Consider the following 25,529-nt stretch of genomic DNA (forward strand, 5'->3'; position numbering starts at 1 on the left):
TTGTTTTGTTACCTATGGGCTTTTGCATCTTTTTCTACAGTTTCTTTTTTCCTTTAGGCTTCGTATGGATACACATGAGAGAAAAGAAAAAAAAATGATAACATTAATTATGAGAGAAAATAAAGGAAAGGAAATGATACTTATAATTTGTATTCATGTTTGAATATATACGGAATAAAAGAGATGAATGAATAATATTCTTGTTTGGATAAAAGAGAGGAGAGAAAAGAAAGAAAATGATAATAATTAAATTATTATCTTACCTTTTTGTATCTAATCTAAATAAAATAGCTTGCTTTCAAAGTCTACCTTCTTTTTTTTTTTCCTTTTTTTTTTCCAAAAGTTGAAGCTAATATATAAAATTAAAAGACCTGTACAGAGATGGCCTTTGGCCCAAACAAACCCAAACAGTGGGCAACGAGTGAGCCCAGAGGCCCAAAGTGAAAAATACAACATTTTTACGGCCCAAGGCCCAGAATGAAAACAAACAAACTGCACTGATAAATAGCTGTTAATGGTGGAATGAGGCACAAATCCGGTGAGCAAGCTTTAATGGCATTACTTCAGTCCGGCGGCCGCGGCGGAGGACGACGACAAGAGGGAGGAAGGTCCCAGTCCTTGAGGACGTGATGAGCAGCGATGGAGTTCCTGAAAATCCCCAATTTCAGGATTGAGGTAATACTATTGGAAACCCTGGATCGAATCGAATTTTGGGATAACTTGCCCCCACGAAAGATACGAGCATTTCTCTCCTCCCAAATGTGGTACACCAGAGCTGCGAGGCAGAGCTTCCTAAGAAGATTCAATGGGGGTGGAGAGGACCACTGGTTACTGAATGCCAAAACAATCTCTGGCCACGGTAGGGCTGCAATAGTGACCCTACACTTTGCCTTGAAGAAGGACCAAATTGGAGATGTGAATTCGCAAGAGAAGAACAGGTGATAGTGAGATTCCGGTTTGACATTGCAAAGGGCACAAACATTCTCATGTCTTGCCATTGATCTCCCATCCAGAGTTAGGAGACGACCTTGAACTGCAAGCCACATAATAAATCTAATTCTAGGGATGGCTGGGGAACACCAAACCAAATTGAACCATAGCACAGACGGATAGGAGGAGATAAGAGAGCTGCAGTGTGTTTGAGGCTAAACCTTCCAGATGGAGAGGCTGCCCAAATCAACTTGTCATCCGAAATAGATGGGGCACGCAATGCAAGAAGTTGAGGAATTGCCACTAAAAGCGATGAAGGGAAATTCCAAGAGCAGTTGAAGATGAAGCGGCTGACATTGGACGTGAGATCAAATCCTGCTTCAGTGAAGCAAGCAGTGATCCATTCATATCTTGACAATAAAAAAAGAATCAATTGTTACTTCACTGGTCAGTACCAGTTTCTTAAATTATAAACTGCTAATTGTACCATTTCTTAAATTATCTAATTTTTTTCCCCAGTGCTACGTTACAGTATCTCAAAGCATATACATATATATATATATATATATATATATATCAAGCTATAAAAGCAACACACTAATGACTTAATGGATGCGATTTTGTGAAGTAAAAGCACTGCTGCAAAAGAAAAAGTTGTCAAAATCTGTTTTACATTAACAGAGCAATTGCTTCCAAATTATACAGTATACAGTCGTGTTGCGACACTATTATGGGGTTCAATTTGGTCCCCAACAGCTCAAATACATGACGTTTCTCAGAGAATCCTCCGATTGTTTCATCTTCATCTCGTCCCTCACTTTACCAGAAGCCATCGCCGCCGAAGATGATTTTGGGAGCTTCTTGGCATGAGAAAATGACCTGAGATTGTTCTTTGCATGTTGGTGTACTGATCTTATTGTGTGATTCCACCTACAGAATCCCTGATCTTTCAACGCCTCCACAGCTCCGACACTCGCGGCCACAACCCAGGCTCTGCTTGTTGAACTCATCTTCTTCGTTCTTTCTTTCTCTTTCTTCAGACGACTCTTTTCTATTGATCTTCTAATCTTTTGGACAACAATTAGATTTGAGAAATTAAATAGCAGAGAGATTTGTAAGGACTTTTTTGTTTGGAGATTGGGAGTTACTTTGATGCTTGTAGTCTAATTCTTACGGGAGCGTGTGTATATATATATATATACACACGCACAAATATGCCGCGAGAGTGAAACCGAGGGGTGGTTTGGGAGTATGGAAAATCCAATGGGTTGCTTCTGTGGGCGATTGGGCTATGGAATGACTATTTTACCCATACAATCTGTTTAGCAACTTTAATAATACAAGGGAAAATGGGCAATTTACCTGATGAGGCACTTGTTTGTCCTCGTCAGTCGCCACCTGTTTGGTTGGTGGTGGGCACATGGTTTTCTTCTTCTTTATTTTTCTTGAAATAAAATCCATCGAAGCCCAGAGTTTAGGATGAAACCGGTTGCTCTGTTTTAATGACTATTATGCAAATTGCACACGTTGCATCAATGAAATGCAATGGGATTATTTACTTCTCAATCAGATATTATGAGACCATAGATAAATCAAAATTATTGCTTCAAATTCATCACTAAATCTTTGACATAGGTGGTATAACCTTCAAACTCCAAACTCTGGTAGAATTAAAATTAATTTGTCTAATAATTTATTGACAGAGACGCACAAGTGAAAATAGGCTATTGAAAGACATCTACATTAACCTTACTTTCACGTTACTTCCACAATAATTCATATTTGAAAAGATATTAAGTGCATCAAACATATCCTACTGATCTAATAATAGAATAAGAAATGTTAATTAATGTTAGGAAGAGGCTTGGTCGAGTGATTTTAAGCCCATGTCAATGGAATGATCAATTTTCTTGTGCGGTTTAAACTCTTTCATTAAGTGTTCGTGCTCGATTATTAAACTTGTTTAATAAACAAGGAAATTACGAACATTGTTAGGCTTGGCTAATGTCCTATGAATACAAAGTTCTTCTATATTTTTGTTTTCTGAGTTGATACTCACACACCTCACTCGAAAATGAATTATTTACGTTCAAAAGAAAGTAAACCTAAACATGATATTTGTTGAGGCACCACGACCAAACTCTTACCCATCTTTTCATAAACATAAAGATAGGCTGACGGAAACATATAAATAAATTAATGAAACAATAGCTCAAATCAGTCTCAACTCTCATCAAGAATGTAATATCAAAGTTCGAATTTTATTTTTATTAAAGGAGCCGTAGCTATGCATTTCAAAATAATAATGAGCTAAACCCAAACTACTCGCATTTATTTTTATTAAACCTAAATTATTCTTGTTCACGGCTTGGGCCGATTGTGGCCTCTTCTGTTTATGGGCTTTGCCTCCTTTGTAGAGTTTCTGTTTTCCTTTAATGAAATTGATTTACCAAAAAAAAAAAAAATTATGAACAGATTGAAGCTGTACTATAAGAAGGTTGATTCAATTGAGTAGCGCAGAGCTTTGGAACAAGCAAAGTCAGAATTAAGCCTCTGTTCAAGTTATTGAGCATGCAGAAGAAGCTAACAAGACTTGAGTAAACTCAAATCCAACACAAAGATCTGGGTGAATCCAAATTCAATTGAATAGTTTGCATTAAGAGAGACTGAATTAATATGTATGCTAGTACATATATGCGATGTATATATCTTTGCAAAACTGGGCAATGCTGCAAATTTTTTGATAACTTTTTTATTCTAATAATTAACTTGCCAAAGTTGCCATCCACTATATTATATGCTTTTGGAAACATGTATATGCAAATGATCACAGTATGTATATATATACAGTTAATCCCACCCTAAGTCGCAGAGAGCGTGTGAGCGAAACAGTTTAGCAGAATTGCGTAATTTAGATCCCACGGTGGTCTTGTGTCTTCTAACATCATCTTGTCGATCATGATCACTTAATTCTCTAAATTAAGCACCCAATATCAAATCAGTTAATTGGGATTCCAACAGCTCAAGTACATGATCTTTCCTCAGAGACTCCTCGGATTTAGAAGAAGAAGAAGAAAGATTAATCTTAGCTTGAGAGAAGGAGCTGATCAGGTTGTTAATGGCGTGTCTGTGAAGAGACTTCAAAGTGTAGTTCCATCTGCAAAACCCTTGATCCTTCAGTGCCTCCACCACTCCAACACTAGCCGCAACAATCCAAGCTCTACTTGTCCAACCCATCTTCGATCGATCTCTGTACGTTCTTTTTTTGGTTTATATGTATTATTTTTTGTATGTATAATATTTAATTTATTGGTTGTGTACGTATATATAGATAGAGATGATGGGAAAGTGGGAAACTGGTTTTCGCAATTGATTGAAGGAATCCAAGTCAGTGGTTTTGCATTTGTTTATTGTTTTGTTTTGTTTGTGGGTTTAGAGTCAAACAAAACAAGTGGGTGATTCCAAATATTACTACAGCTATTGGTTTTGTACTATTATCATTTTTAAACCGCCCATGGCTTGTAACGCACCATTACCTGCAGTCTGCAGACTCTGGGCAGCAGGTTCTGACAAGGAATTTTTAGGTCCACCACTTATTATTACTCCCTTTATCTAAAAAAAAAAAAAAAAAAAAATGATGTCATATATATATATATTTTTTTTAAGTTTGTTTTAAAATAATTGTTTCTTTTTCTTTTTCAAATAATATATTTTATATTTTTTCATATATATTCTTAGAGTTTAAAATTTCAAACTTAAATATAAGGGACAAATTAATAACTTTTCAAGGAGATCACTTAAAAATTCCTACTTCCCAAAAAGCAATATCTAAATTGAGACAGAGGGAGTAATTTTTTTTTTTTTTTTTTCATTTTAAAAAAAAAATGTTTTAATTCTTTTTAATAATGTTTTTAAAGTTTGAAATATAAGGATACTCAACAAGAGAGACTTCTCTCATTAATAAAATTAGATTTTTGTCACTCTATTTCATGCTTTAATAATTTTAATGTTTAATTACAAATTACTAGCACTTAAACCTTATATTTTTGTTGGAGTCTCTTTTTCATTTTTTTTTTTACTTTATTTTAAGATTTATATATCTTTTCTAGCTTGATTTTTTTACTTTTGCACTATCGTTTTGGCTTGGTCTTCGTGCCTTTGGTATATATATATTTTTGGGGGTCAGTTCAGCTATAACAGCTGTAGAGTTTATTAAGGGTGGACCTTAGGTATATTGCCAACATAATTCAGGTTCAAATTCGGTCTATTTCGTGCTTTAACAATTCTAATTTTTCATTGCAAATTACTTGCATCATCATTTAATTCCACTTTAAATTACTATAATTCTGGTTCAAATTCTTTCCTGCTTTAGTAATTCTAAAATTTCATTATTATTATTTGATTAATAAGGTATTCAAATTTTATTTTATTTTTCCTTTTTAGTTAAAAATAATAATTTAATACAGTATATTTTAGAATATTTCAAATAAAATATTTTCCGATGCTAAAATATATATATATATATATATATATTCTCATATACTCAATATGTTTCAAACAGGGTACTGTCAATGGGAATGTCACCCCTTGTTTTGGTCCAAACACCACGAGTTTAAAAGAGTCAAGAAGTAGACGTGGTGAAAAACCACACTCCACGTATCCATTCCTTCATTTCTCATGCCAGCCAAGTGTAAGAGCCAAAATTCAGATCCCAAGACCCTTTCAAAATCATACGTTCCTTAGCTTCCGATCAGTTAATAGAGGTTATAGGTAGGGGGTGCGAGAAACACCAGCAGCAGGCTTTCCAAGAGCTCAAGCAACACCACTCGAAAGGCATGATGATGGCCGGAATCAAGCCTTCTCCGGCGAGACCCAGGTCGGAATCAGGCAACCCCAGTACTACCGTAAGACGGTTTTCCGGCAACGGAGAGCCGGTGAAGAAGGCTGTCAGCCAGGATGAGAAGCGTAGGACAAGGGAAGCTGAGAAGGCTGAGACACTTGTGCACCTCATTTGCTGGGGACCAAATTAGTATTTTAATATGACAGTGAGAGAATGTTGTGAAAAAAAAAAATGGGTAGCCAATTAGAAAAACAACTAGCTAGGAGTTGTACTATATTTTGTCAAATATAGATTTGGTTCTTGTAATGCATTTGTTTCGCTAGGAAAAACAGGTAGCTAGGAATGTTGTGAAAAAAAATATATATATATATATATATATCAGAAGGTAGTCAACAGGAAAAACTACTAGCTTGGAGTTGTACTATGTTTTGTCAAATATAGAGTTGGTTCTTGTAATGCATTGTTATCACTGCTAATACTATTATTATTAGAGTTTCTTTTAATTATGTTGCTGTTTTTTTTTTTTTTTTTGGGTGGGGAGTATTATTAAGTTCCTGTTGATGTGATTTTTTTTATTTCACAATGTGACATTGATGTGTGCATGTTTTGCCAATAATTAAAAAAAATGTTCATAAACTGAAAATTGTATCCTGGATTCTTTTGAGCTTCCTGGGCATCCCTCATATGCTGAATCTTGTAACTATTTTTGGGTTGATTATACTTACCTCTCCTAAAATAATTTGATCTAATACGCATTTTGTCTCTGTATCTCCATGAGGTTTAGTCTTCTTCTTTACTTATTTATTAATTATTATTATTATTATTATTATTTTGTAGAGACCTCTCCTCCATACAAAAAATTGGTGTTAATAGTTTTTGTCAAAAAAAAAAAAAAAATGGATGAAGTGATGACCAAAATGTTTACCAGCTAAGTTGAAAATTCCATTTTACCCTTATGTGTCATGAAATAACAAAAAAAAAAATATATCATGCTTCTCTAGATGAAACTACCCCTTACATAAATAAATGAAACTCAAATACAAATGCAAGTTATACACAAATGAAACACAAATGCCAAATGCAATTAAAATCATATATGAAATGAAATTAAAGCCAAATGAATTACATTTGACTAACTATGTAAATCTGTGATTAAATAATAAATAAAATAGAATAATGATGTAATTAAAATAGAATTATAATAATTAAGTTGTAATAAAAAATATTTAAAAGACTATTAATTACATTTAATTAAAACAATATTTATTTATCAAAAATAAATTATTAATAAATTGACAATTATTTTTTAAAATAATTAAATTTTAATTTTAATTTTAAGGTTAGGGTCACAACAACTACACCATCCACCACCACCAACAGTCCAACACCAACCCACCTCGCTTCGCCCCCACTTCCATCTTCTTTGTTCAACCTCCATCAAAATTACCACTTATCTCACCACCCATTTCCCCCTTTCTCCACCATAATTGAAAACTTAAACCCCACTGTTGCAATAACGTCCCCTGAACCATCCCTTCACCAACCACAACCATTTTTTGTAAAACCTTAGCGACAACGGCCTACAAATAGACCTGTCAACGGATCAGATTCGGACTGAATCATGGTCGATTCGATCCGAATTCGATAAGCATAATGAGTGATTCGATTCAGTCCGACAATCCGACGAATTTCTACTTAGTCAATCCATATCTGATTTGCTTAATCATCGGATATCCAATCTAATAGTCCGATCCGATAATGTAACTACATATTTGCACAAATCAACAAACAATTCATTAGCTTTTTCAATCTGTTAGAATATATTGTAGAATATATTATTACTATTTTGTATAATATATTCTAACCTTATATAGGATTAATTACATATAGGTTTACCTTGTATAGGATTATCATTTATACAGTTACTATATACATATAGGGTTTACTTATTCATCACATATAATCCCTCATATATAAACCCCTCCTATATAAACCCCTTTTGTATATATATCTCATACATATCAATATTCTCTTCCTTATTTCTAACATGATATTAGAGCCTCTCAATTACTGGTAACAATCTTATCAATTTATCGTAATCATCGCCAGGGATAGGGCTGATTCTCTTCCTTATTTCCAACATGGTATCAGAGCCTTTCAATTACTGGTAACAATCTTATCAGTTTATCGTAGTTACTGTCGAGGATGGCACCATCTGCCCCATCCATGGCAGTCACACTCAGAACAACCCGACGCCACTAAAAATAGTCGAAAAATACCACACGCGCTCCCACAAGCCGCCAAAAGGTTCTGCAACCTTTTTCTTTCAACCGATTCACGCTCCGCACCTACCTCCAAGATCTTCACAAATCAACCCTACGTCACCTAACATATCAGCATCGGTCCAACGTTAGACACATTCTACAGCGGTGCCATCCCACACCTCAGCGTGACGAATTCGCTCCGTCACCGCGCCATTAGTGGTCATCACACACGTCATACGCGCAACAACACGTTTGATTCAGCCACCATGCGCCCAGACGCGTCAGATTCACTCATCGTGACGTGCCAGGCCACGTCAGCATCGTCGCATTATTCTGGCACATCAGCAGTGCTATATCGTTAGATCCACGCCACGCCACGCCACGTGTCATGCCACGTCAGCATCGTCGCATTATTCTGTCATATCATCATTAACACTGCGCCATGTGTCAAGCCACGTCAGCACTATCGCATTATTCTATTACGCCATCAGTTGCCCAATTAGCCTCCAAGACAAATCAATAGCGGTGCCAGCAGTAGTACGTCACCTGCCACTTCAGTTCCTATATCAGACACAATTACTAGCGATGCCAATAGTAGTGTCACATCAGTTGCTATGTCAGACACAGTCAGTAGCGGTGCCAGCAGTAGTGTTACGTGTAACGTCCCGGGTTTTGATTCAACCCGATGGATCAGTGATAAACCGAAGATTGACCCGATAACGGATCCAAATGCGGAAGTAAGAAACAAAACGATGGTCTTCCAAGGCACAAAACACCTCTAAGACCCTAGGATGACCCTCCATGAGGTCACGGAACTCAAAGAAAGTATGTGCGGAAGTAAAAGATAAACCAAAGCCTTACGAGATATAGATCATCTCTCAGACACAATGTGACCTTCCATGAAGTCACGGAATCCAAGGAAATAACCAGAAGCGGAGACTAGGATAAAAATGTTAAATGGCACCCTATGGTACCAATGACAACCTAGGGAACAAAGTCTAGTTCAATCTAGACCATGCACACCATTAGATGGCTTGAACAAGATCAACGAGATCAAGTGGGAATGAATGAAACACAGTTAACCTGTCTAGGCAACAAACCAGGCAAGACTCACAAGACAACTCCATTTCGGTCGACCGAAGTGAGCCAGGAAAAGAAGGGAAAAGAACCTTCAGTTCGGTCGACCGAAATAACAAACCGGTCAACTGGTTTGTGGCTCGAGATGAAAAATGGTGCTTCGGTCGACCGAAGCAAAGAACCATTCGACCGAAATGAGCCTCAAACAGTAAAATGGCTACTGGAATTGGAGTTTTTGCTGAACAATTGAAATCCAAAGGGGTTCGGTCGACCGAAACAAGCCACCGGTCGACCGAAACTGGTCGAAAATATGCATATGAACCTGTTATGCACCTAAATTAAAAAAAAAGACTCTAAGTCTTATTTGAAACCCCCATGGTATGATCAATTTACATTATATGCTAATGTGTGATGATGTGAACATACACGCAAGTGTAATATGACATTTTAAACATGTTACAATGGCCTACAGTCTCATTACATTCCATTTACAAGATTTGACATGTCAAACCTCAAAGTTAGGAAAAATTACATTTTTAAACAAAAGGTGGCGCCAAATGAGTACAAGTGCAAATATGAATATGCTTGATTCTTGACCTTATGTTATACATGTTGAATATAATGAAAAGAGTGTGCTTATGTACATATTACACAATGGAATCAAAGAATACAAGTTTGGTACATAAAGCTACCAAATGATATTTCATGCTAACACTTGCATGAAATGGAAACTCGAAGTTGCAAGCTATCCCAATGAATGACAAGCATCACGAACCAAGTCTTTGTACCTGAACAAATCCCCTAGTAACTTCGGGGTGAGTAAACAAGTTAACTCGTAGAGAATGAGCATGCATCGACTCGATTTCTTTCAGATTTTTAGACTAACACGAAACAGTTCAAAATGGGTCATGCCACCTAATGTCTATGTCAAAGGTTAGACTCAGGGAGCATCCTAAGCTACCACAGAGAAATATCAACTAAAATCATGATATCTATACATATATGAAACGAGTCAAGGTTGGGATAATCTAAAGAACACGATAAGAAAGGTTCTTGAATATGGATTAACATGAATTAAATTATCAATACAGTTAAGCAAGGGTTGGAAAAATATACACAACACGACAAGAAGGTACTAGAATACAGGGATCAAATTATCAAGGCAATTTACATGATTGGAATATTCCAATTAACACGACAAGAAGTGTACATGGATATAAGTTAACAAGAATTACATTATCAATGCAATTAACATGATTGGAGCATTCTAATTAACACGATAAAAAGTATACACGAAATCAAGAACAAGACATAATATCTCTGCAAGTAAACAAGATTGGAGCATTTCACATACACGACAAGTTTAAATCTTCAAGGAATAGCAATTTGAAATTTAAAGAGTGAAATCAACCAATGTGGAAAACTCGGATGTCGCCCGGATTAAAACCGTACTCTTGAGATCACTTTAGGGCTACTAACCCATGGGTACCTTTCCCCTAGTGCGCACTATAGTATATGAGGACATTCCCCCGTACTCGAACCAAGTCCTAGCCATGTCAATTCTTGATTGATATCCCAAGTCCCAAAATCAACAAGTTGTGTAAGTCAAGATTGTATCAAAATACAAGAAATGCATTAACCACGTTTCATGCACAACCAAGATTTTGGAACACACAAGTCATGCCCTAAGTTCTCAACTATAATGGCATGTGAAATGTCAAAAAATCAAAGTATGCATTTATATAGATTAGAACCAAGATATATAGCATAAGAAATCCATTGAAGTACATATACCACAAGTATAAGATTAATGATTTAATTATTTACTAAGCAATAAATGAATAATTAACCCATTCCAAGATAAACGTGCATGTTCATTAAATACATTAATGAAACCTAGATACAAGGAGTCACGATGCTTGATAAAAAAATGAAGGTACAAGAAATACAAGTCCGATTCATAAGTTCACACGAGTTCAATATCAAAGCATGATTAATGCGATGGAAGCAAATAAGGAAATTTAATCTACTTAAGGGATTAAATTGTTAAGATTACAAGACAAGTCAAGGATCATGTAAAGGGCAAGTTCAATGTCAAGTTAGATGTAAGGGAACTTGTCAAGGAAAGCATGAATACCAAGTAGAAACTTAATCAAGACCAAGGAGCCGTTAAATGGATCTTAATTAATTTGTTTAATTAAAATCTCTAGGTTTTAAAATTCATCCAAATGATCTCAATTTAATGTATGTTATACAACATGTCAAAACTTGATTTAAAAACATGATACAAGTGAATTCTAAGTAAGACACGGCCATGAGTATTAAACTTTAATACTAGAAAAATAATGAATGAAAAGTTTCAAAACTTAATCAAATATTCTAGATTTATTATATGTGAAACTATTTGACATGCATATCAAGAATATCAAGTCGGAATTTAAATGGAGTGAATAGTACGCATAAAATAAATTAATTAATCAATTAATTAAATATTCTCTAGATTTTAAAACACCTCCGATTACTCTCAAATTCACCTATGTTGAAGAGCATGCTAGGGCCTAATATAATATGCTAACACACATTGATTTCAAGCTAGTTAAGGCCACATGATTTAATCTTTCACTTAAAATAAATATTAAATAAAAACTTCGTTACTTGTCTAAATACTCTAAATTTAATATATGTCAATCAACATATCATGGTGTAATATAATGTCATGCCACAAGTATAAAACATGTTATAACCCACCGGGAAAATCAAATCTCATACAAGAAAAATAAATAATTAAAAATTATAGATTTGATATCCAAGCATGTAAACAAGTTGTATAAGTATCACAAGCATGCTATACAACAAGAAAATAAATTATAACACCCCCTACCTCAATTTGAGATGAAAATCTCAAAAACCCACCGAAATAAAAGTGTTCCGAATCCGACGATACCGAAGGGTTTTGTCGGAGATAACACGATGAACAAGAATTCAAAGGAAGCCCCATGAAAATCACAACTTGACTTCAAACCCGAACTCAAGAAATGGTCAGAAATGGGTTCTAATAAGGGTGAAATGTGCGCGTCGTCAAGACAAGCATTAAACGTTAAAGCACTACGATGTTTCGCTCGAGGGAAGTGGCCGAAAAAAGAAAAAGAAGCATGGAAGCCCCTTGGCAGCCATGGCTGCTGGCCAAGAGAGAGGAGAGAGAGAAGAAAATCTGACTTTTTCTCTTTAAGTCCCCTATTTATAGAAAATCTCAAAAAGTGCCACGAAAAGGCCTCGCCGGGTTTGGAAAAGTGAAATTCGAGCTGAAGCACTCAAACGGTGAACCTCCTTGAACGAAAAAGATTCAAAATGAGAAAATATGAACAACGGAAGAAACGACGTCAAAAACCAAGTCCCGAGCAGAGAAATATGCCCCGAATAAGTTCGGCGGCAAGTAGGGCCAGAAACCCTGAAACTGGAGAAAAATGATCAGAACGGATTCTAAGAGTACATGACTCGATGAAATGTGAAAATGAATCCCGTACGAGGATCCAGGCTCCAGACGAGGTATTTTTGCAATAACTTTCGTTAATTGCACAATGACCCCTCCAAAAAGTAAAAACTGCATTAATGCCCCAGAATGAAAATATCTTCCAAATATATTTTCTTAAATACCCTTGAAATAAAATATCTTCAAAAGATATTTATGAAAAAACACCTCAAGAAAAGAAAATAATTCCAAAGAACTATGCATCCATGCCCCTATGGATACCAGGAGTAACCAGAATACTTTCTTGCAAAAGTAAAGATACGTATTTCGTGGAAACTACTTAGAATGAAGGCACGTGAAATCAAAAACTAACTCTGAGCATGAAAGGTGAGGTTTTGCCAACAAAGTGACACACGGGGAAAAGACAGAATAGGGGAAAAGACGAAATAGGGAAAATGACAAAAAGTGAATAGTGTCTGAAAAGTGAAAATGCGAAAATGATTCGGTCCTCGAAGGAAGTTGTCAATCCAAATGAAAGAGTCTTATAAATCATTTCTGAGCACTCAAGACGACACTATGAGACGAGAAACTGAACTTAGAAAAGAAAATTAAACGGAAAAAATTTATCCGTAAAATTTCAGAAAAATGAAAGGTAGGCAAATGACCGGGTCATTACACTACATCACCTCAGAAAAATGAAAGGTAGGCAAATGACCGGGTCATTACACTACATCACCTGTCACGTCAGTTGTTAATCGTGCCTCTATCTTCATCACGGGTGAAAACCTATCCTCACCAAATCGCTTCTGCTACGTCGCTTTCAATATCTCATTTCCAAACTTAAGATGGTTTCATTCAATCCACCTTGACTTTGAGTTGGACTGTTAAAATATATTGTAGAATATATTATTCGGAAAATAATATTTTGGTGACCAAAATTAAATATAATTGCTCTATAATGACTTTAAAGTCAAGAAAAGGTGAATAGTGACCAATGCTGAATCTTAATTGATATTAAGTGACCATTTAATAGTTTATTATCTAAATAACCTTCTTATAATATATTATTATGTGACCCGTCTCTATAAATATTTTATAAAGAGCACTATATGATGAAACTTCTTTTCTTGATTTGCCACTGTAAATGTTTTTGCTTTCATGGTGGAGAGTCTTGAAAAATAGAGAAATGGTGGAAAAGAGATAATGTTGATAAAGAAACCTTAATTTTTTTAATTGGTAAATTGCAAACTAAAAAGGAAAAAATAAAACGTTTGGATTAGAGAGAGAGAGAGAGAGTAGGAGGATGAATTTAACGAGTTATTATTTGTATTGGATGTCAATTTTGTCATCTAAAATTTATTTTTAAAATGTTTATCAAATCTTTAAGTGTTTTTGACCAAATTATTCTCAAATGGTCACTTAAGATCAATTAAGTTTCAACATTAGTCACTATTCACCTTTTATTTCTTTAAGGTCACTATAGAGCAATTATATTTAATTTTGATCACCAAAATATAATTTTTCATATATTATTACTATATTGTATAATATATTGTAACCTTATATAGGATTAACCATATATAGGTTTACCTTGTATAAAATTACCATATATATAGTTACCATATACATATAAAGTTTACTTATTCATCACATATAACCCCTCCTATATAAACCCCTCTTGTATACATATATCATATACATCAATATCAATACAATATACAAAGTTCTCTCTTTTATATTTAACACAAATATTGCGAACAATGGAAATGTGAAAAAAAAAAAAGTTAAAAAAAAATTTGAGAGAGAGTTTCTAGAGATAAAATTATGAAAATATTCACACCAGAAAATATAATAAAAATGAAATTGAGAGAGAAAAGAATAATAGAAGGAAAATAAAAGAAAATAACTGAAAGATTTTATGAAAGAGAGAAGAAAAAACATAACAACACAAATTAGGGCAAATTAGGTATGTAAAACATAACAACACAAATTAGGGCAAATTAGGTATGTAAACATGGAACAACACAAAGGTGCATAGCATCTTTTCCAGAAGGTGATTAATCAATATTGTTCCGAAGGATGGTTTCCAAATGTTACTTCAGCTATTGGTTTTTTAAAACCGCCCATGGCTTGTTTCTCACCGTCACCTGCAGACTGTGGGCAGCAGGTTCTACCAAGGAATTTTTTAGTTCCACCTCTTATTATTATTATTTAAATGTTTTAATTATTTTTAGTAATGTTTTTAAAGTTTTAAATATAGTTATACTCAACAAGAGAGACTTATCTCATTAATAAAATTAGATTTTTTTCACCCTATTTCATGCTTTAATAATTTTAATGTTTAACTACAAATTACTAGCACTTAAAACTTATATTTGTGGGGTCAGGTCAGCTATGCGGTGGACCTTAGTTATATTGCCAACATAATGCAGGTTCAAATTCGGTCTATTTCATGCTTTAGCAATTCTAATTTTTTATTGCAAATTACTTGCATCACCATTTAATTCCACTTTAAATTACTATAATTCTGGTTCAAATTCTTTCATGCTTTAGTAATTCTAAAATTTCATTATTATTATTCGATTAATAAGGTATTCAAATTTTATTTTTTTCCTTTTTAGATAAAAATAATAATTTAATACATTATATTTTAGAATACTAAAGTTTTTTATATTTCAAATAAAATATTTTCAGGTGCTAATATATATATATATATTCTCATATACTCAATATGTTTCAAACAGGTATAGTATCAATGGGAATGTCACCCCTTGTTTTGGTCCAAAAAACCACTAGTGTAAAACAGTCAAGAAGTAGACGTGGCACACTCCACGTACCCATTCCTTTGTCATATATTCCATACATCACACTAAATAAAAGTAGACGTGGCACACTTCATAGAATCCGATTCACTTTCAAGATGCCTCCGCGGTGAAATGATAAGACACTCGAGACTCAAAATCTCGTGCTAAAGTATCCCAAGAACCTTTCAAAATTGTACGTTTCTTAGCTTCCGATCAGTTAATAGAGATTATAGGTAGGAGGTGCAAGAAACATCAGCAGCAGGCTTTTCAAGAGCTCAAGCAACACCACTCGGCATGATGATGGCCGGAATCAAGCCTTCTCCGGCGAGACCCAGGTCGGAATCAGGCAACCCCAGTACTACCTTAAGAAGGTTTTCCGGCAACGGAGAGCCGGTGAAGAAGGCTGTCAGCCAGGATGAGAAGCGTAGGACAAGGGAAGCTGAGAAGGCTGAGAAACTTATGCACCTCGTTTGCTGGGGACCAAAGTAGTATTTTTCAGCTATTGTGGTATATAGTATATGCAGGTTTATTGTTTTTCCTTTAATATGATAGTGGGAGAATATGTTGTGAAAAAAGAAAAAAAGAAAAAAAGAAAAAATAAGAAGGTAGTCAATAGGAAAAATATCTAGCTAGGAGTTGTACTATATTTTGTCAAATATACAGGGGGTGTTTGGTTTGCTGTTTATTTATTTTTATTTTGTTATTATTATTATTTTTTCCCGGGGGGGGGAGGGGGGAGTATTATTATGTTCGTGTTGATGTGATTTTTTTATTTTAACACACAATATAAATATATATACACACACACACACAAACAATATATTCGAGGACTGTGAGGGTTAGAGTTTTCACAAAGTGACATTGATGTGTGTGTGTGTGTGTTTTGTAGAGGTGGGTAAAAAATTCGTGAATCCGTGAATCCGAATGGTAAACCTACGGATCGGTGGCGGATTCAAAAAAATTAAATTCGTAATTCACGGATCAAATCACGGGTCAGGCTATTAAAAATCCGATCTGATCCATAAATCCGATCCATGGCCGTGGCCAATTCGTGGCAAATATATATATATATATATATATATATAATTGGTAAACCTACGGATCGGTGGCGAATTCAAAAAAATTAAATTCGTAATTCACGGATCAAATCACGGGTCAGGCTATTAAAAATCCGATCCGATCCATAAATCCGATCCGTGGCCGTGGCCAATCCGTGGCAAATATATATATATATAATATTACTGTTTGGGACCACCTCACATACGAGACTAACTTTATTCTTTCTTTAGAGCATTTCCAATAGACTTTCTAAAATTAGGCTCTCCGAATTTGCCACATCAGCATTTTTCAATAGCCACATAAGCATTTCCCATAGCCACATCAGCATTTTAGAGTTTCCAAATTTTAACTATCGCATGTAGTCCAATGTTGCATTTTCGTTTTAAAAAAATATTAATATTTTAACATTTTTAAAATTTAAAATAAAATTTATTTTTTAATTTTTTCCTAACGGCTATATTTTTCATTTTATATAAACAACCATTTATTCATCTCATCATTATTACATTCATCTCAATTCTATCAAAATATCAATTTACATCTCTTTCAATCTGAAAATTCCAATGGCTTCCTCATCAAGATTTTTTTCCCTTTGTCAGGCTTTATTCTTCATCTTCTTCATCATTCTCTTCATTAGATAACGTTATTGACTCGATGATTCAACGTAATCAAGACGCCTTTCGTGAGATTTTGAATTCAGTGAACCCAGATATAGTAGAGCAAGTTTTTAAACCGCGTAAGAGGCGGTACATTCATCGTGATCGAGAGGGAAACCACCGTCAACTAATGAAAGAATACTTTGAAGAGAATTACATATATCTACCAGAGTACTTTCGCAGACGATTCAAGATGCAACGAGAACTATTTCTTCGTATTTTGAATGATGTTAAAGCTTATGACGACTACTTCATCCAAAAAAGGGATGCAATAGGTCGTTTGGGGTTGTCTTCTATACAAAAGATGACAACTGCAATACGTATACTCGTATATGGTTATGTAGTCGATCATTGTGACGAGTATATTAAAATCGACGAGAACACTGCCATTGAAACCCTGATGACATTTTGTAAGGTTGTTATTGGTGTGTATGGGGAAGAGTACATGCGCCCACCCAACGAAGCCGACATAGCACGACTACTTCAAGAAGGGGAAGAGAGAGGGTTCCTGGGTATGCTTGGTTCTATCGACTGTATGCACTGGGAGTGGAAGAATTGTCCGGTGACGTGGCATGGCACGCACAAAGGACGCTCTCATACGCCTACGCTCATATTGGAGGCGGTTGCCTCAAAAGATTTATGGATCTGGCATACATTCTTTAGAATGCCGGGTTCACACAATGATATTAATGTGCTGTATCATTCTCCGGTATTTGACAGTATCATTACTGGCCAAATTCCTCTGGTTAATTTCGTTATGAATGACTATTACCATACAATGGGGTATTACCTAGTTGATGGTACGTATATACCCGAGTGAGCAATTTTGATGCAAACCATCCCGCACCCAACTACAGCAAAAGAAAAACTTTTTGCTCAGAGACAAGAGGCCTGTAGGAAATATGTGGAATGAACTTTTGGGGTCTTGCAGAGCAAGTGGGCAATAACGCAAGGACGAGTGCGTTTTTAGGATAAAGGGGACTTGTACCTTATAATGAAAACGTGCATTATCCTTCACAACATGATCATTGAATCTGAGCACCATGCCAATATTAGAAGATGGACTCCGTCACCGGAGGAGACAATCTCGATTGCCACTTTAATTCAAAATCCATCAATTTTAGCGATACACATCTACTCTCGCCAAGTCCAAATTCGCAACAAAGAGACAAATACACGGTTGAGGAAAGATTTAATTGAAATTTTTTGAAACCGCTTTGATGAAGAACGTGTTTAATTTACGTTGCATTATTTTATTTTTAAATTTTTATGAAGTTTATCTAATGGAATATTTATTGTGTAATGTTTTATTTTGAAATAAATAATTAAATTGTTTGTTGATTAAATTATTTAGCCAATATGTATGAAATCTTGTAAAGAATACAATATCTAATATCATTTGATTTATTAATTTATAGTGAAAACAAAGACATATTTTTTTAATAAAAAAAATCATATTTTAAAATAAATTTTAATTTGTTAGGGAAATCAAATAATAAAAAAAAAAATTGTTTGGTTAACCAATATAACTATTAAGGCACTGTTTGGGTCAGCTAAATAGTACCTAAAATGGCTATAATGTCAATAGAAACATTAAAAATTTGAAAACGAAAAAAAATCACTTTTTTTTTCCAATTTTTTAAAACTTTTTTTTTTTGTCCAAAAAAGCTTTTAAGGCACTGTTTGTGTCAGCCAAACAGTGCCTTAACAACTATTTGGTTCAATTATTTTGAGGAAAAAAAAGAGAGACCAAAGTAAGCCAAAAATCTGAATTTTAGCTTTTATTTAAGCCGAACATGCCCTTAGGAATAGTGTTCTGGGCTCGTACAGTGTTCTGGCCTGAATTTAAAAAATAAAATAAAACAAAAATGGGCCCACAAAAAGTGAGCCGAATCACTTTCCCAATCTGGCTTTCTGGCGACCTCCATGAAGAGCCTAAATTTGGGGCCCACTTTTCCCATATTCCATTGGAGCATGCAATCTCCAAAAGCTACTCTATTTTCGCCAAACAGCTCACTGATGGAGTTGCTCTCATTCAATCAAATCCTAACCTAGCCAAAGAACCAAAGAAGACTAAAGAGAAAAGCTTATCTTCTTTGTCGTCTCCTTCTTTTTCTGATCTTCTCACCTCTCTTCTTCTGATCTTCTCTACCGTCTCCTTCTCCACAACACTGTCAGTATCTTCATCATTTGTTGACCTAAGTTCACCCTAGGCCGCAACAACGACACATTCATCGTCTGGATCTATACCATTTTTGGTGAGTTCACAAAGTTTATTCTCTTCTCTTATTCTGATTTAAATGTGTTGTGGTTTTCTGGTTAAATGTTGAAGTTTGATATTTTGTTTTCTTTTAAAAAAAAAAAATTCCAATAATTTCATATCCGACTCTTTTTTCTTCTTTTTAAAATTCCTTTCTGTTTACTTTGTTTCATCAGTAGCTATCTTTGAATTCATTTCTTTTCTTTTGTTTTCTTTAATTTTTTTCCAATAATTTCATCACTTAATTATTGATTCTTATTAAAACGAGATATGTGTAATTGGAATATGAATTTGTAGCTTTGTTCCATCAGTAACTAATTAATTGTCTTAGTGAGTTATTGTTAATTTAATCAAAATTTTATACTCTTGCAGATGTGACTACAGTTTGAGGAGATTCATGGAGTTAAACACCTATTATACATCTAAATTGGTTTAATTTATGTTCTATTATACTGCTTTTTAAGTGAAATTAGTGAATATGAAATTAGTGAAATTGAAAATTTCAGTCGGCGGATTGGATCCGATCCGATATATGGGCTAACGGAGTGGTGGCAGATTCAGAATCTCCCAATCCGTTGCGAGCGGATTAGATTAGGATTGATGCCTAATCCGATCCGATCCGTAGCCACCCCTAGTGTTTTGCTAATGAAAAAAAGAAAATGTTCATAAAATGAAAATTGTATGCTAGATTCTTTTGAGCTTCATGGGCATCCCTCATGCCCATAATTTTGTCGCCGTATCTCCATGAGGTTTAGTCCCCTTTTATTTATTTATTATTATTATTATTTTGTCTATTTTACCCTTACGTGTCATGAAATAACAAAAAAAAAATCATGCTTCTCTAGATGAAACTACCTCTTACATAAATAAATGAAACTCAACTACAAATGCAAGTTATACACAAATGAAACTCAAATGCCAAATGCAATTAAAATCATATAATAATTAAATAACAACACAAATTAGGCCAAATTAGGGTATGTAAACATGGAATTTTTTGGCTTCTAACTTGTATTTTTCTAACTTGTATTTTAGAATAAGAATAGGAATAATAGAAGGAAAACAAGAGGAAAGAATTGAACAATTTTACAAAAGAGAAAAGAAACAACACAGATTAGGGCATCATCTAAACATAGAATGATAAAAATAAAGGAAAAAAAAAAACAGAGAGAAAGAAAATACAAGAGAAAATGATACTACACGGCCGATCGAGAATCTCTTTCTACCCCCTTGGTTGCTCGATCTCCCTCGCTCGTTGCTTCGCTCGATCTTTTTCTCTTTCGCTTCACTCTTGAAATAAGTCTCTAGAGGGGTATCGTCTATAAATCGTATCAGACTATTGGTCTCTGAGTCTCTTTCTTCTCCCTCTTAGATCATGATTCTTTTATGAGATATTATTTGAGAGGTGTTAATATGTGGCTTACTACATTATAGGATTATGTAACCTATTGATCTGACGGTAGATGATCACTAATAAATAATCCAATGGTATATAATTAACACACACACACACACACACACACACACACACACACACACACACACACACACACACACACACACACACACACACACACACACACACACACACACACTATGATTATAAATATAATATTATTATATATAGTTTTAATTCGGATCGGATCGGTAAAATCCATATCCGATTTGTTACGATAACGGGTTATCGGGTTCAGATCATAAACGGGTCCATATCCGACTAATCGAATCGAATTCGGATAAGAATCCGATCCATTGACAGGTCTACCAATAGACTTATCTAAAGGTTTTGTTGAAGCTGCAACACCGTCTCTACCCCCCAATAAAATCAAAAGCACAATCATTACTTATCCAATGTCGTCGCCCATCGTAGCATTTACCTCATCGACGACAATGGGGGCTCCATGGATTTCGTGTCATTGATTCCGGCAACAATCTTTCGTGTGTTTATGGAGGAATAAATCGACTGCTAAAACAATTTGTGGCAACAATTTGCGGTGGATTGAGTGTGGTTCATCCTGATCGGTGAATTAGCGTCGGTGGTGGCGATTTACAGCAATGACATGGTGGTGGTGATGACAATATGGTTTTCGAAGACAATGATGTTGGTCCATCGTCAATGGAGAAATATGATGTGAGAGATAGAGAGAAGGTTGGGAGAGGAGATAGTTCTGATTTGATCGATACTACTATAAATCTTGGAAGTTGGATGTTTTAATGCAACTATTCCCACCCAAGGAAGTTCAAGCAATTTCCCGTATAACTTTTAATCATTGAAATAAAGAAGATGTCCAAATTTGGGCTCCTGATTCCCGAATCTACCGAAAAAATTTCAATGCATTATGCTCACCATCTGGCTGTCTCTCTTTATGATACGTCTAATGAGATGTATGAGATGAATTGTCGCCTGCTGTATTTTCTAATACTATTGATTTTCCTTGGAAACTGGTGTAGAGATGCCTGACTCCTTCTAAAGTGAAACATTTCCTATGACGATGCTATCATGAAGCTCTCCTTATAGGAAAGGCTCTTATGTATAAAGGATCCTTAAATTCTTCTATTTGTAATATATGCGATTTGGAGGAGGATGATGTACTTTCATTTAATTTTTAGTTATCCTCACTCTTTTTAGGTATGGAAATTATCTCCCATTCAACTTGATTTTTCCTCTGCACATTTTCATTCTTTTGTGGATGGATGATGTCGTATTGTCTCTCATTATGAATCCTCATTAGATAAATATTTTGTTTTGGGTTTGGTCTCTTTTATGCTTGGTGTATCTGGAAAGCTACAAATATAAAAGTTTTTGAGGCTGAGGTGTGGAAATTGAAGGTGGTAGTTAGTATGGTTGTGTGTAGATTTTGGGAATTAAAAAAGACTTAACTTAAATACACGAAAGTGGGCAGGAAATCATCTTTGCCTCCTCATCAACTTAGATACCTCCGTTGGATTGGGTTGTGAAGTGTAATATTGATGCTAGTTTTCACTTAAACACTTTTTTTGAGTGGCGGGGGAGTAATGCCCCAGATTTTTTTGAATTTTTCAGTTTTTTTTCTTTTATTTATTTTTTTACCTCGTTTTGTGTGCCACATGGGTCCCGAAGGTCGTTTGGGACATTTTCATGGGTTCGGAAGTTTTGGGGATGCATTTCATTTATTTTAAGCATGTTAGAAATTACGGGATGGGTTTTATAATTTTTCGTAATCAGGATCAACTTTTGTGCGCGGGGATTTTTCTCAGTTTTTCCTCAATGTTTATTAATTGGCATGTTATATATGTGTGTGTATATGTGTGTGTGTGTCTATATATATATATATGAGGTAGATATTTATGGGGCATATGTGGACTTGATTTATCAAGAGGGGGCATTTATGTAACTTGAACAAAAGTTAGAAACAACCAAAAGATGACACTTGGCACTATGAGGATTACTCAAGCCTTTGTAAGACTTTGCCTACCCTCTCTTCTCTTCCCACTTTCGGCCATCCTCTTTCTTTTTCTAAATTTCTTCTTTCTCTATATATATATCTATACACACACATATAGTTACATGATTTATAGCCATTTTTTGAGGAACTTAGACTGAGATTTGTGAGAAAGTTAAGAAGAGAAAGTTGGAACACTTGACTAGGGCTATCATTTGAGACCAATCTTGCTAGTACTTAGAGGATTTCGAAATTTAACCTACCTTAAGGGCTTGTTTGGCTTGCTTCATTGAGGTATGGATTTTTAATGCATTAAACTTTGCCTTTCATTGAGTATCTCTACTTGATTTCCCTTTAAATTCACTTCTTGAATACCAATTTGTGACTATAATGGTAATTGAATTATGATGTGTCGAAAAACATGCTTATATGTGATGAAGAATGTGTTATTCTATGCCAATGAAATCCTTGTTGTTGCCTATATGTAAAAATGGTTGATTTGTAAATGTTAGCATAATTGTGATGAAAAAACTAATGTTTGATTTCTTGTGAATATCATGCTTATACTATGATTGTTATAGAAATGAGAGTGAAGTAAATAAATGCTTTGATTCATATGTATGGCATGACAAAATAGGAAGGTTGGATGGGAATGCCAAATGCTTAAGGTTGAAAGGGTGATGAAACAGATTTTTAAAAGAACCGAATTTCGCGAGTTCGGTTGTTGAACGTGTAACATTGATTACTAGGCCCAAAATGGTCGTCGGATTTGAGGCTAGGGATAACTAATTAATCTCGCCTTCGTAAAGTCAGTTATGTTTTCGGTATGAGTTGGGTCGATTTGGAACCAAGGTTGGGATAGTTATACATTGCATTACATTTTTATGCACTCTTAAGAGAAATTGTATAAATAATATTGGTTAAATTGAATTGTGATTTGGATTTCATAAAATCCCTAATGTATGATTCTAGTTTCTTTTAAGCCCTTTTGTGTGTTGTTTGACTCAATGGAGTCTAAAATTGATGCCTCAGACATTTCCTACTAAGTCTTCGTGCTCACCCATTCCTTTAATATTTTTCAAGACGTTGCGGACGACGCTCTATCCTAGAGGTAAATTAGGAAACTACATTTTGTAATTTTTGCACCAATGCTTATTGATTGACGAATATTTTGTATGTAATTTTTGCACCAATACCTATTGATTGACGAATATTTTGTAACATGGCTATAATTCATTTATTATTATAAAAATATTGTAATCAAGACCTTAATGGTTTCAAACTTGTAACCTTATTCTTTTGGGCCATTTGACATATTTTGTATATGCAAAGGGAATGAACTACGTTTATTTTATATCCTAAATTGTTATTTCACGCGCGCGCGTGTATATATATATATGTATGTGTGTACATTTACACATAGCATTTTATTATTGTATGGTTAGGTCTTGGGCAAATTTGGTTGGAATTGGAATAGATTAATTGCATAAGTGACCATGTTTGCTTGGAAAATGAGTATTTTCGTGGCATTTTTACTGTAACAGAGTGAGATGAGGATCCTATGACTGGACGTAGCTTGTCACGTTGGGCGCGCGCTGGGGATGTAGGGCACCCTACGTCCAGATGTAGCTCACTGCCTAAGCCATTTCCCCATTTTTTTTTTTACATTTTTTAACCAAATCCCAAATAAACATAATTTTCTCGTCTCAAACCCGAACAGAGTCTTTTTTTTAGTCTAAATTGCACATTTTTAAGTCCTTTTTCCAATAGTATAAGTCTCATCCCATAATTTTAACTTGAAATGGCCATTTTGCCCTTGTGTTCTCGGGTCGGGTTAGGACCCGGTTAGCGTTTCGGATCCACAAGTTTGGGTTATTACAGGGGATGCAGTTTTTCATGACTCTATTGGAATCGTCCTTTATGTTGTGGTGTTTAAACAATTTTTTTCTCCTTCGGCATTAGCAGTGGAGGCTATTTTCTTTCGCCGTGCTGTCTTTTGGGCTCGCTATCTTGGTTATTGTTGGGGGAGAAATTCACGAGGTCCGATACGACACCATTTTCTTATAAAGAAAATAGTAGAAGATCGATGAATTTTGACGACATCGGTGTTGTGCCTGCTAAGAGCTCTCCGACGATCAAGTCAGTCACCGAAGATCTAAAAGAAAGACAGGAATTTAATAATCGTTTTTTGACGTACCTTTATTGACTGGTAGGATCTCCTTCTTATAGTCACTTTCCCTTAGTTATTTTGCGGGATCAGAGGAGATCCGTTTGTTGCCAGATTTGTCGGGGATATGATTTACCCCTTTGACTTCCTCAAATTGTGCCAAAGTTATCCTCACCCTGTTGAACCACGTCATCTTGCATTATCCTTGATAATGAAATATTGTCATTCTTATCTAATGGAAATATCATCGTTCAAACTTCGGAGGAAGTCTGGCGGCTGGTCAACACTCAGTTGCCTTTATCGTTAGGTCAAGGTAGGTTTGATTTATTTTTCCTTATCAGTTGCCCCCTATTCCCAAGCTTACTCGTCTAGCTTTGGGAATGTGAAATTTTTATTTTGCCTTGGGCACTGTTCCTTCGGGAAAGTGCTCGCAGGTACTGTTCACTTGAACAGTAAAATTATTAGTATTATTATTATTTACCCTGGACACTGTTCCCTCGGGAAGAGTGCCCGCGGGTACTGTTCACTTTAATAGTAATTTTTTTTATTTTTACCCTTGGGTATTCTTCCCTTGAGTAATC

General features: G+C 35.0%; 3 protein-coding genes and 1 pseudogene across 3 annotated transcripts; 1 reads left to right on the top strand and 3 right to left on the bottom strand.

Annotated features, from left to right (window-relative positions):
• Positions 1 to 563: 563 nt before the first annotated feature.
• LOC132309602 (uncharacterized) lies at positions 564 to 1,046 on the bottom strand. The gene has a single exon (XM_059807894.1). It carries the CDS (start codon positions 1,044 to 1,046, stop codon positions 564 to 566), a length of 483 nt encoding a protein of 160 aa, XP_059663877.1.
• Positions 1,047 to 1,573: 527 nt separating this feature from the next.
• Positions 1,574 to 2,115, bottom strand: LOC132310289 (uncharacterized). The gene has a single exon (XM_059808477.1). It carries the CDS (start codon positions 1,938 to 1,940, stop codon positions 1,668 to 1,670), a length of 273 nt encoding a protein of 90 aa, XP_059664460.1. The 5' UTR covers positions 1,941 to 2,115; the 3' UTR covers positions 1,574 to 1,667.
• Positions 2,116 to 3,932: 1,817 nt separating this feature from the next.
• Positions 3,933 to 4,167, bottom strand: LOC132310290 (uncharacterized; annotated as a pseudogene).
• An 11,517-nt stretch (positions 4,168 to 15,684) lies between these two features.
• Positions 15,685 to 17,919, top strand: LOC132309603 (uncharacterized). The gene is made up of 2 exons (XM_059807896.1): positions 15,685 to 15,869; positions 17,043 to 17,919. The coding sequence occupies exons 1-2, from the start codon at positions 15,685 to 15,687 to the stop codon at positions 17,917 to 17,919; spliced, it is 1,062 nt and encodes a 353-aa protein (XP_059663879.1).
• The last annotated feature ends 7,610 nt before the right edge of the window (positions 17,920 to 25,529 follow it).

This window comes from Cornus florida, unplaced genomic scaffold (genome assembly GCF_030987335.1).
Source record: "Cornus florida cultivar Cherokee Brave unplaced genomic scaffold, ASM3098733v1 CherokeeBrave_3.0.0_Hap2_Chr05, whole genome shotgun sequence".
Lineage (NCBI taxonomy): Eukaryota > Viridiplantae > Streptophyta > Magnoliopsida > Cornales > Cornaceae > Cornus > Cornus florida.

Bases quoted from the DNA above. Each gene is read 5' to 3' on its own strand.
- LOC132309602 (XM_059807894.1), bottom strand. From the start codon at position 1,046: ATGTGGCTTGCAGTTCAAGGTCGTCTCCTAACTCTGGATGGGAGATCA.
- LOC132309603 (XM_059807896.1), top strand. From the start codon at position 15,685: ATGGCCGGAATCAAGCCTTCTCCGGCGAGACCCAGGTCGGAATCAGGC. The intron at 15,870-17,042 runs GTAGTATTTTTC...TCCCTTTGTCAG, and splicing joins CTCGTTTGCTGGGGACCAAA to GCTTTATTCTTCATCTTCTT.
- LOC132310289 (XM_059808477.1), bottom strand. From the start codon at position 1,940: ATGAGTTCAACAAGCAGAGCCTGGGTTGTGGCCGCGAGTGTCGGAGCT.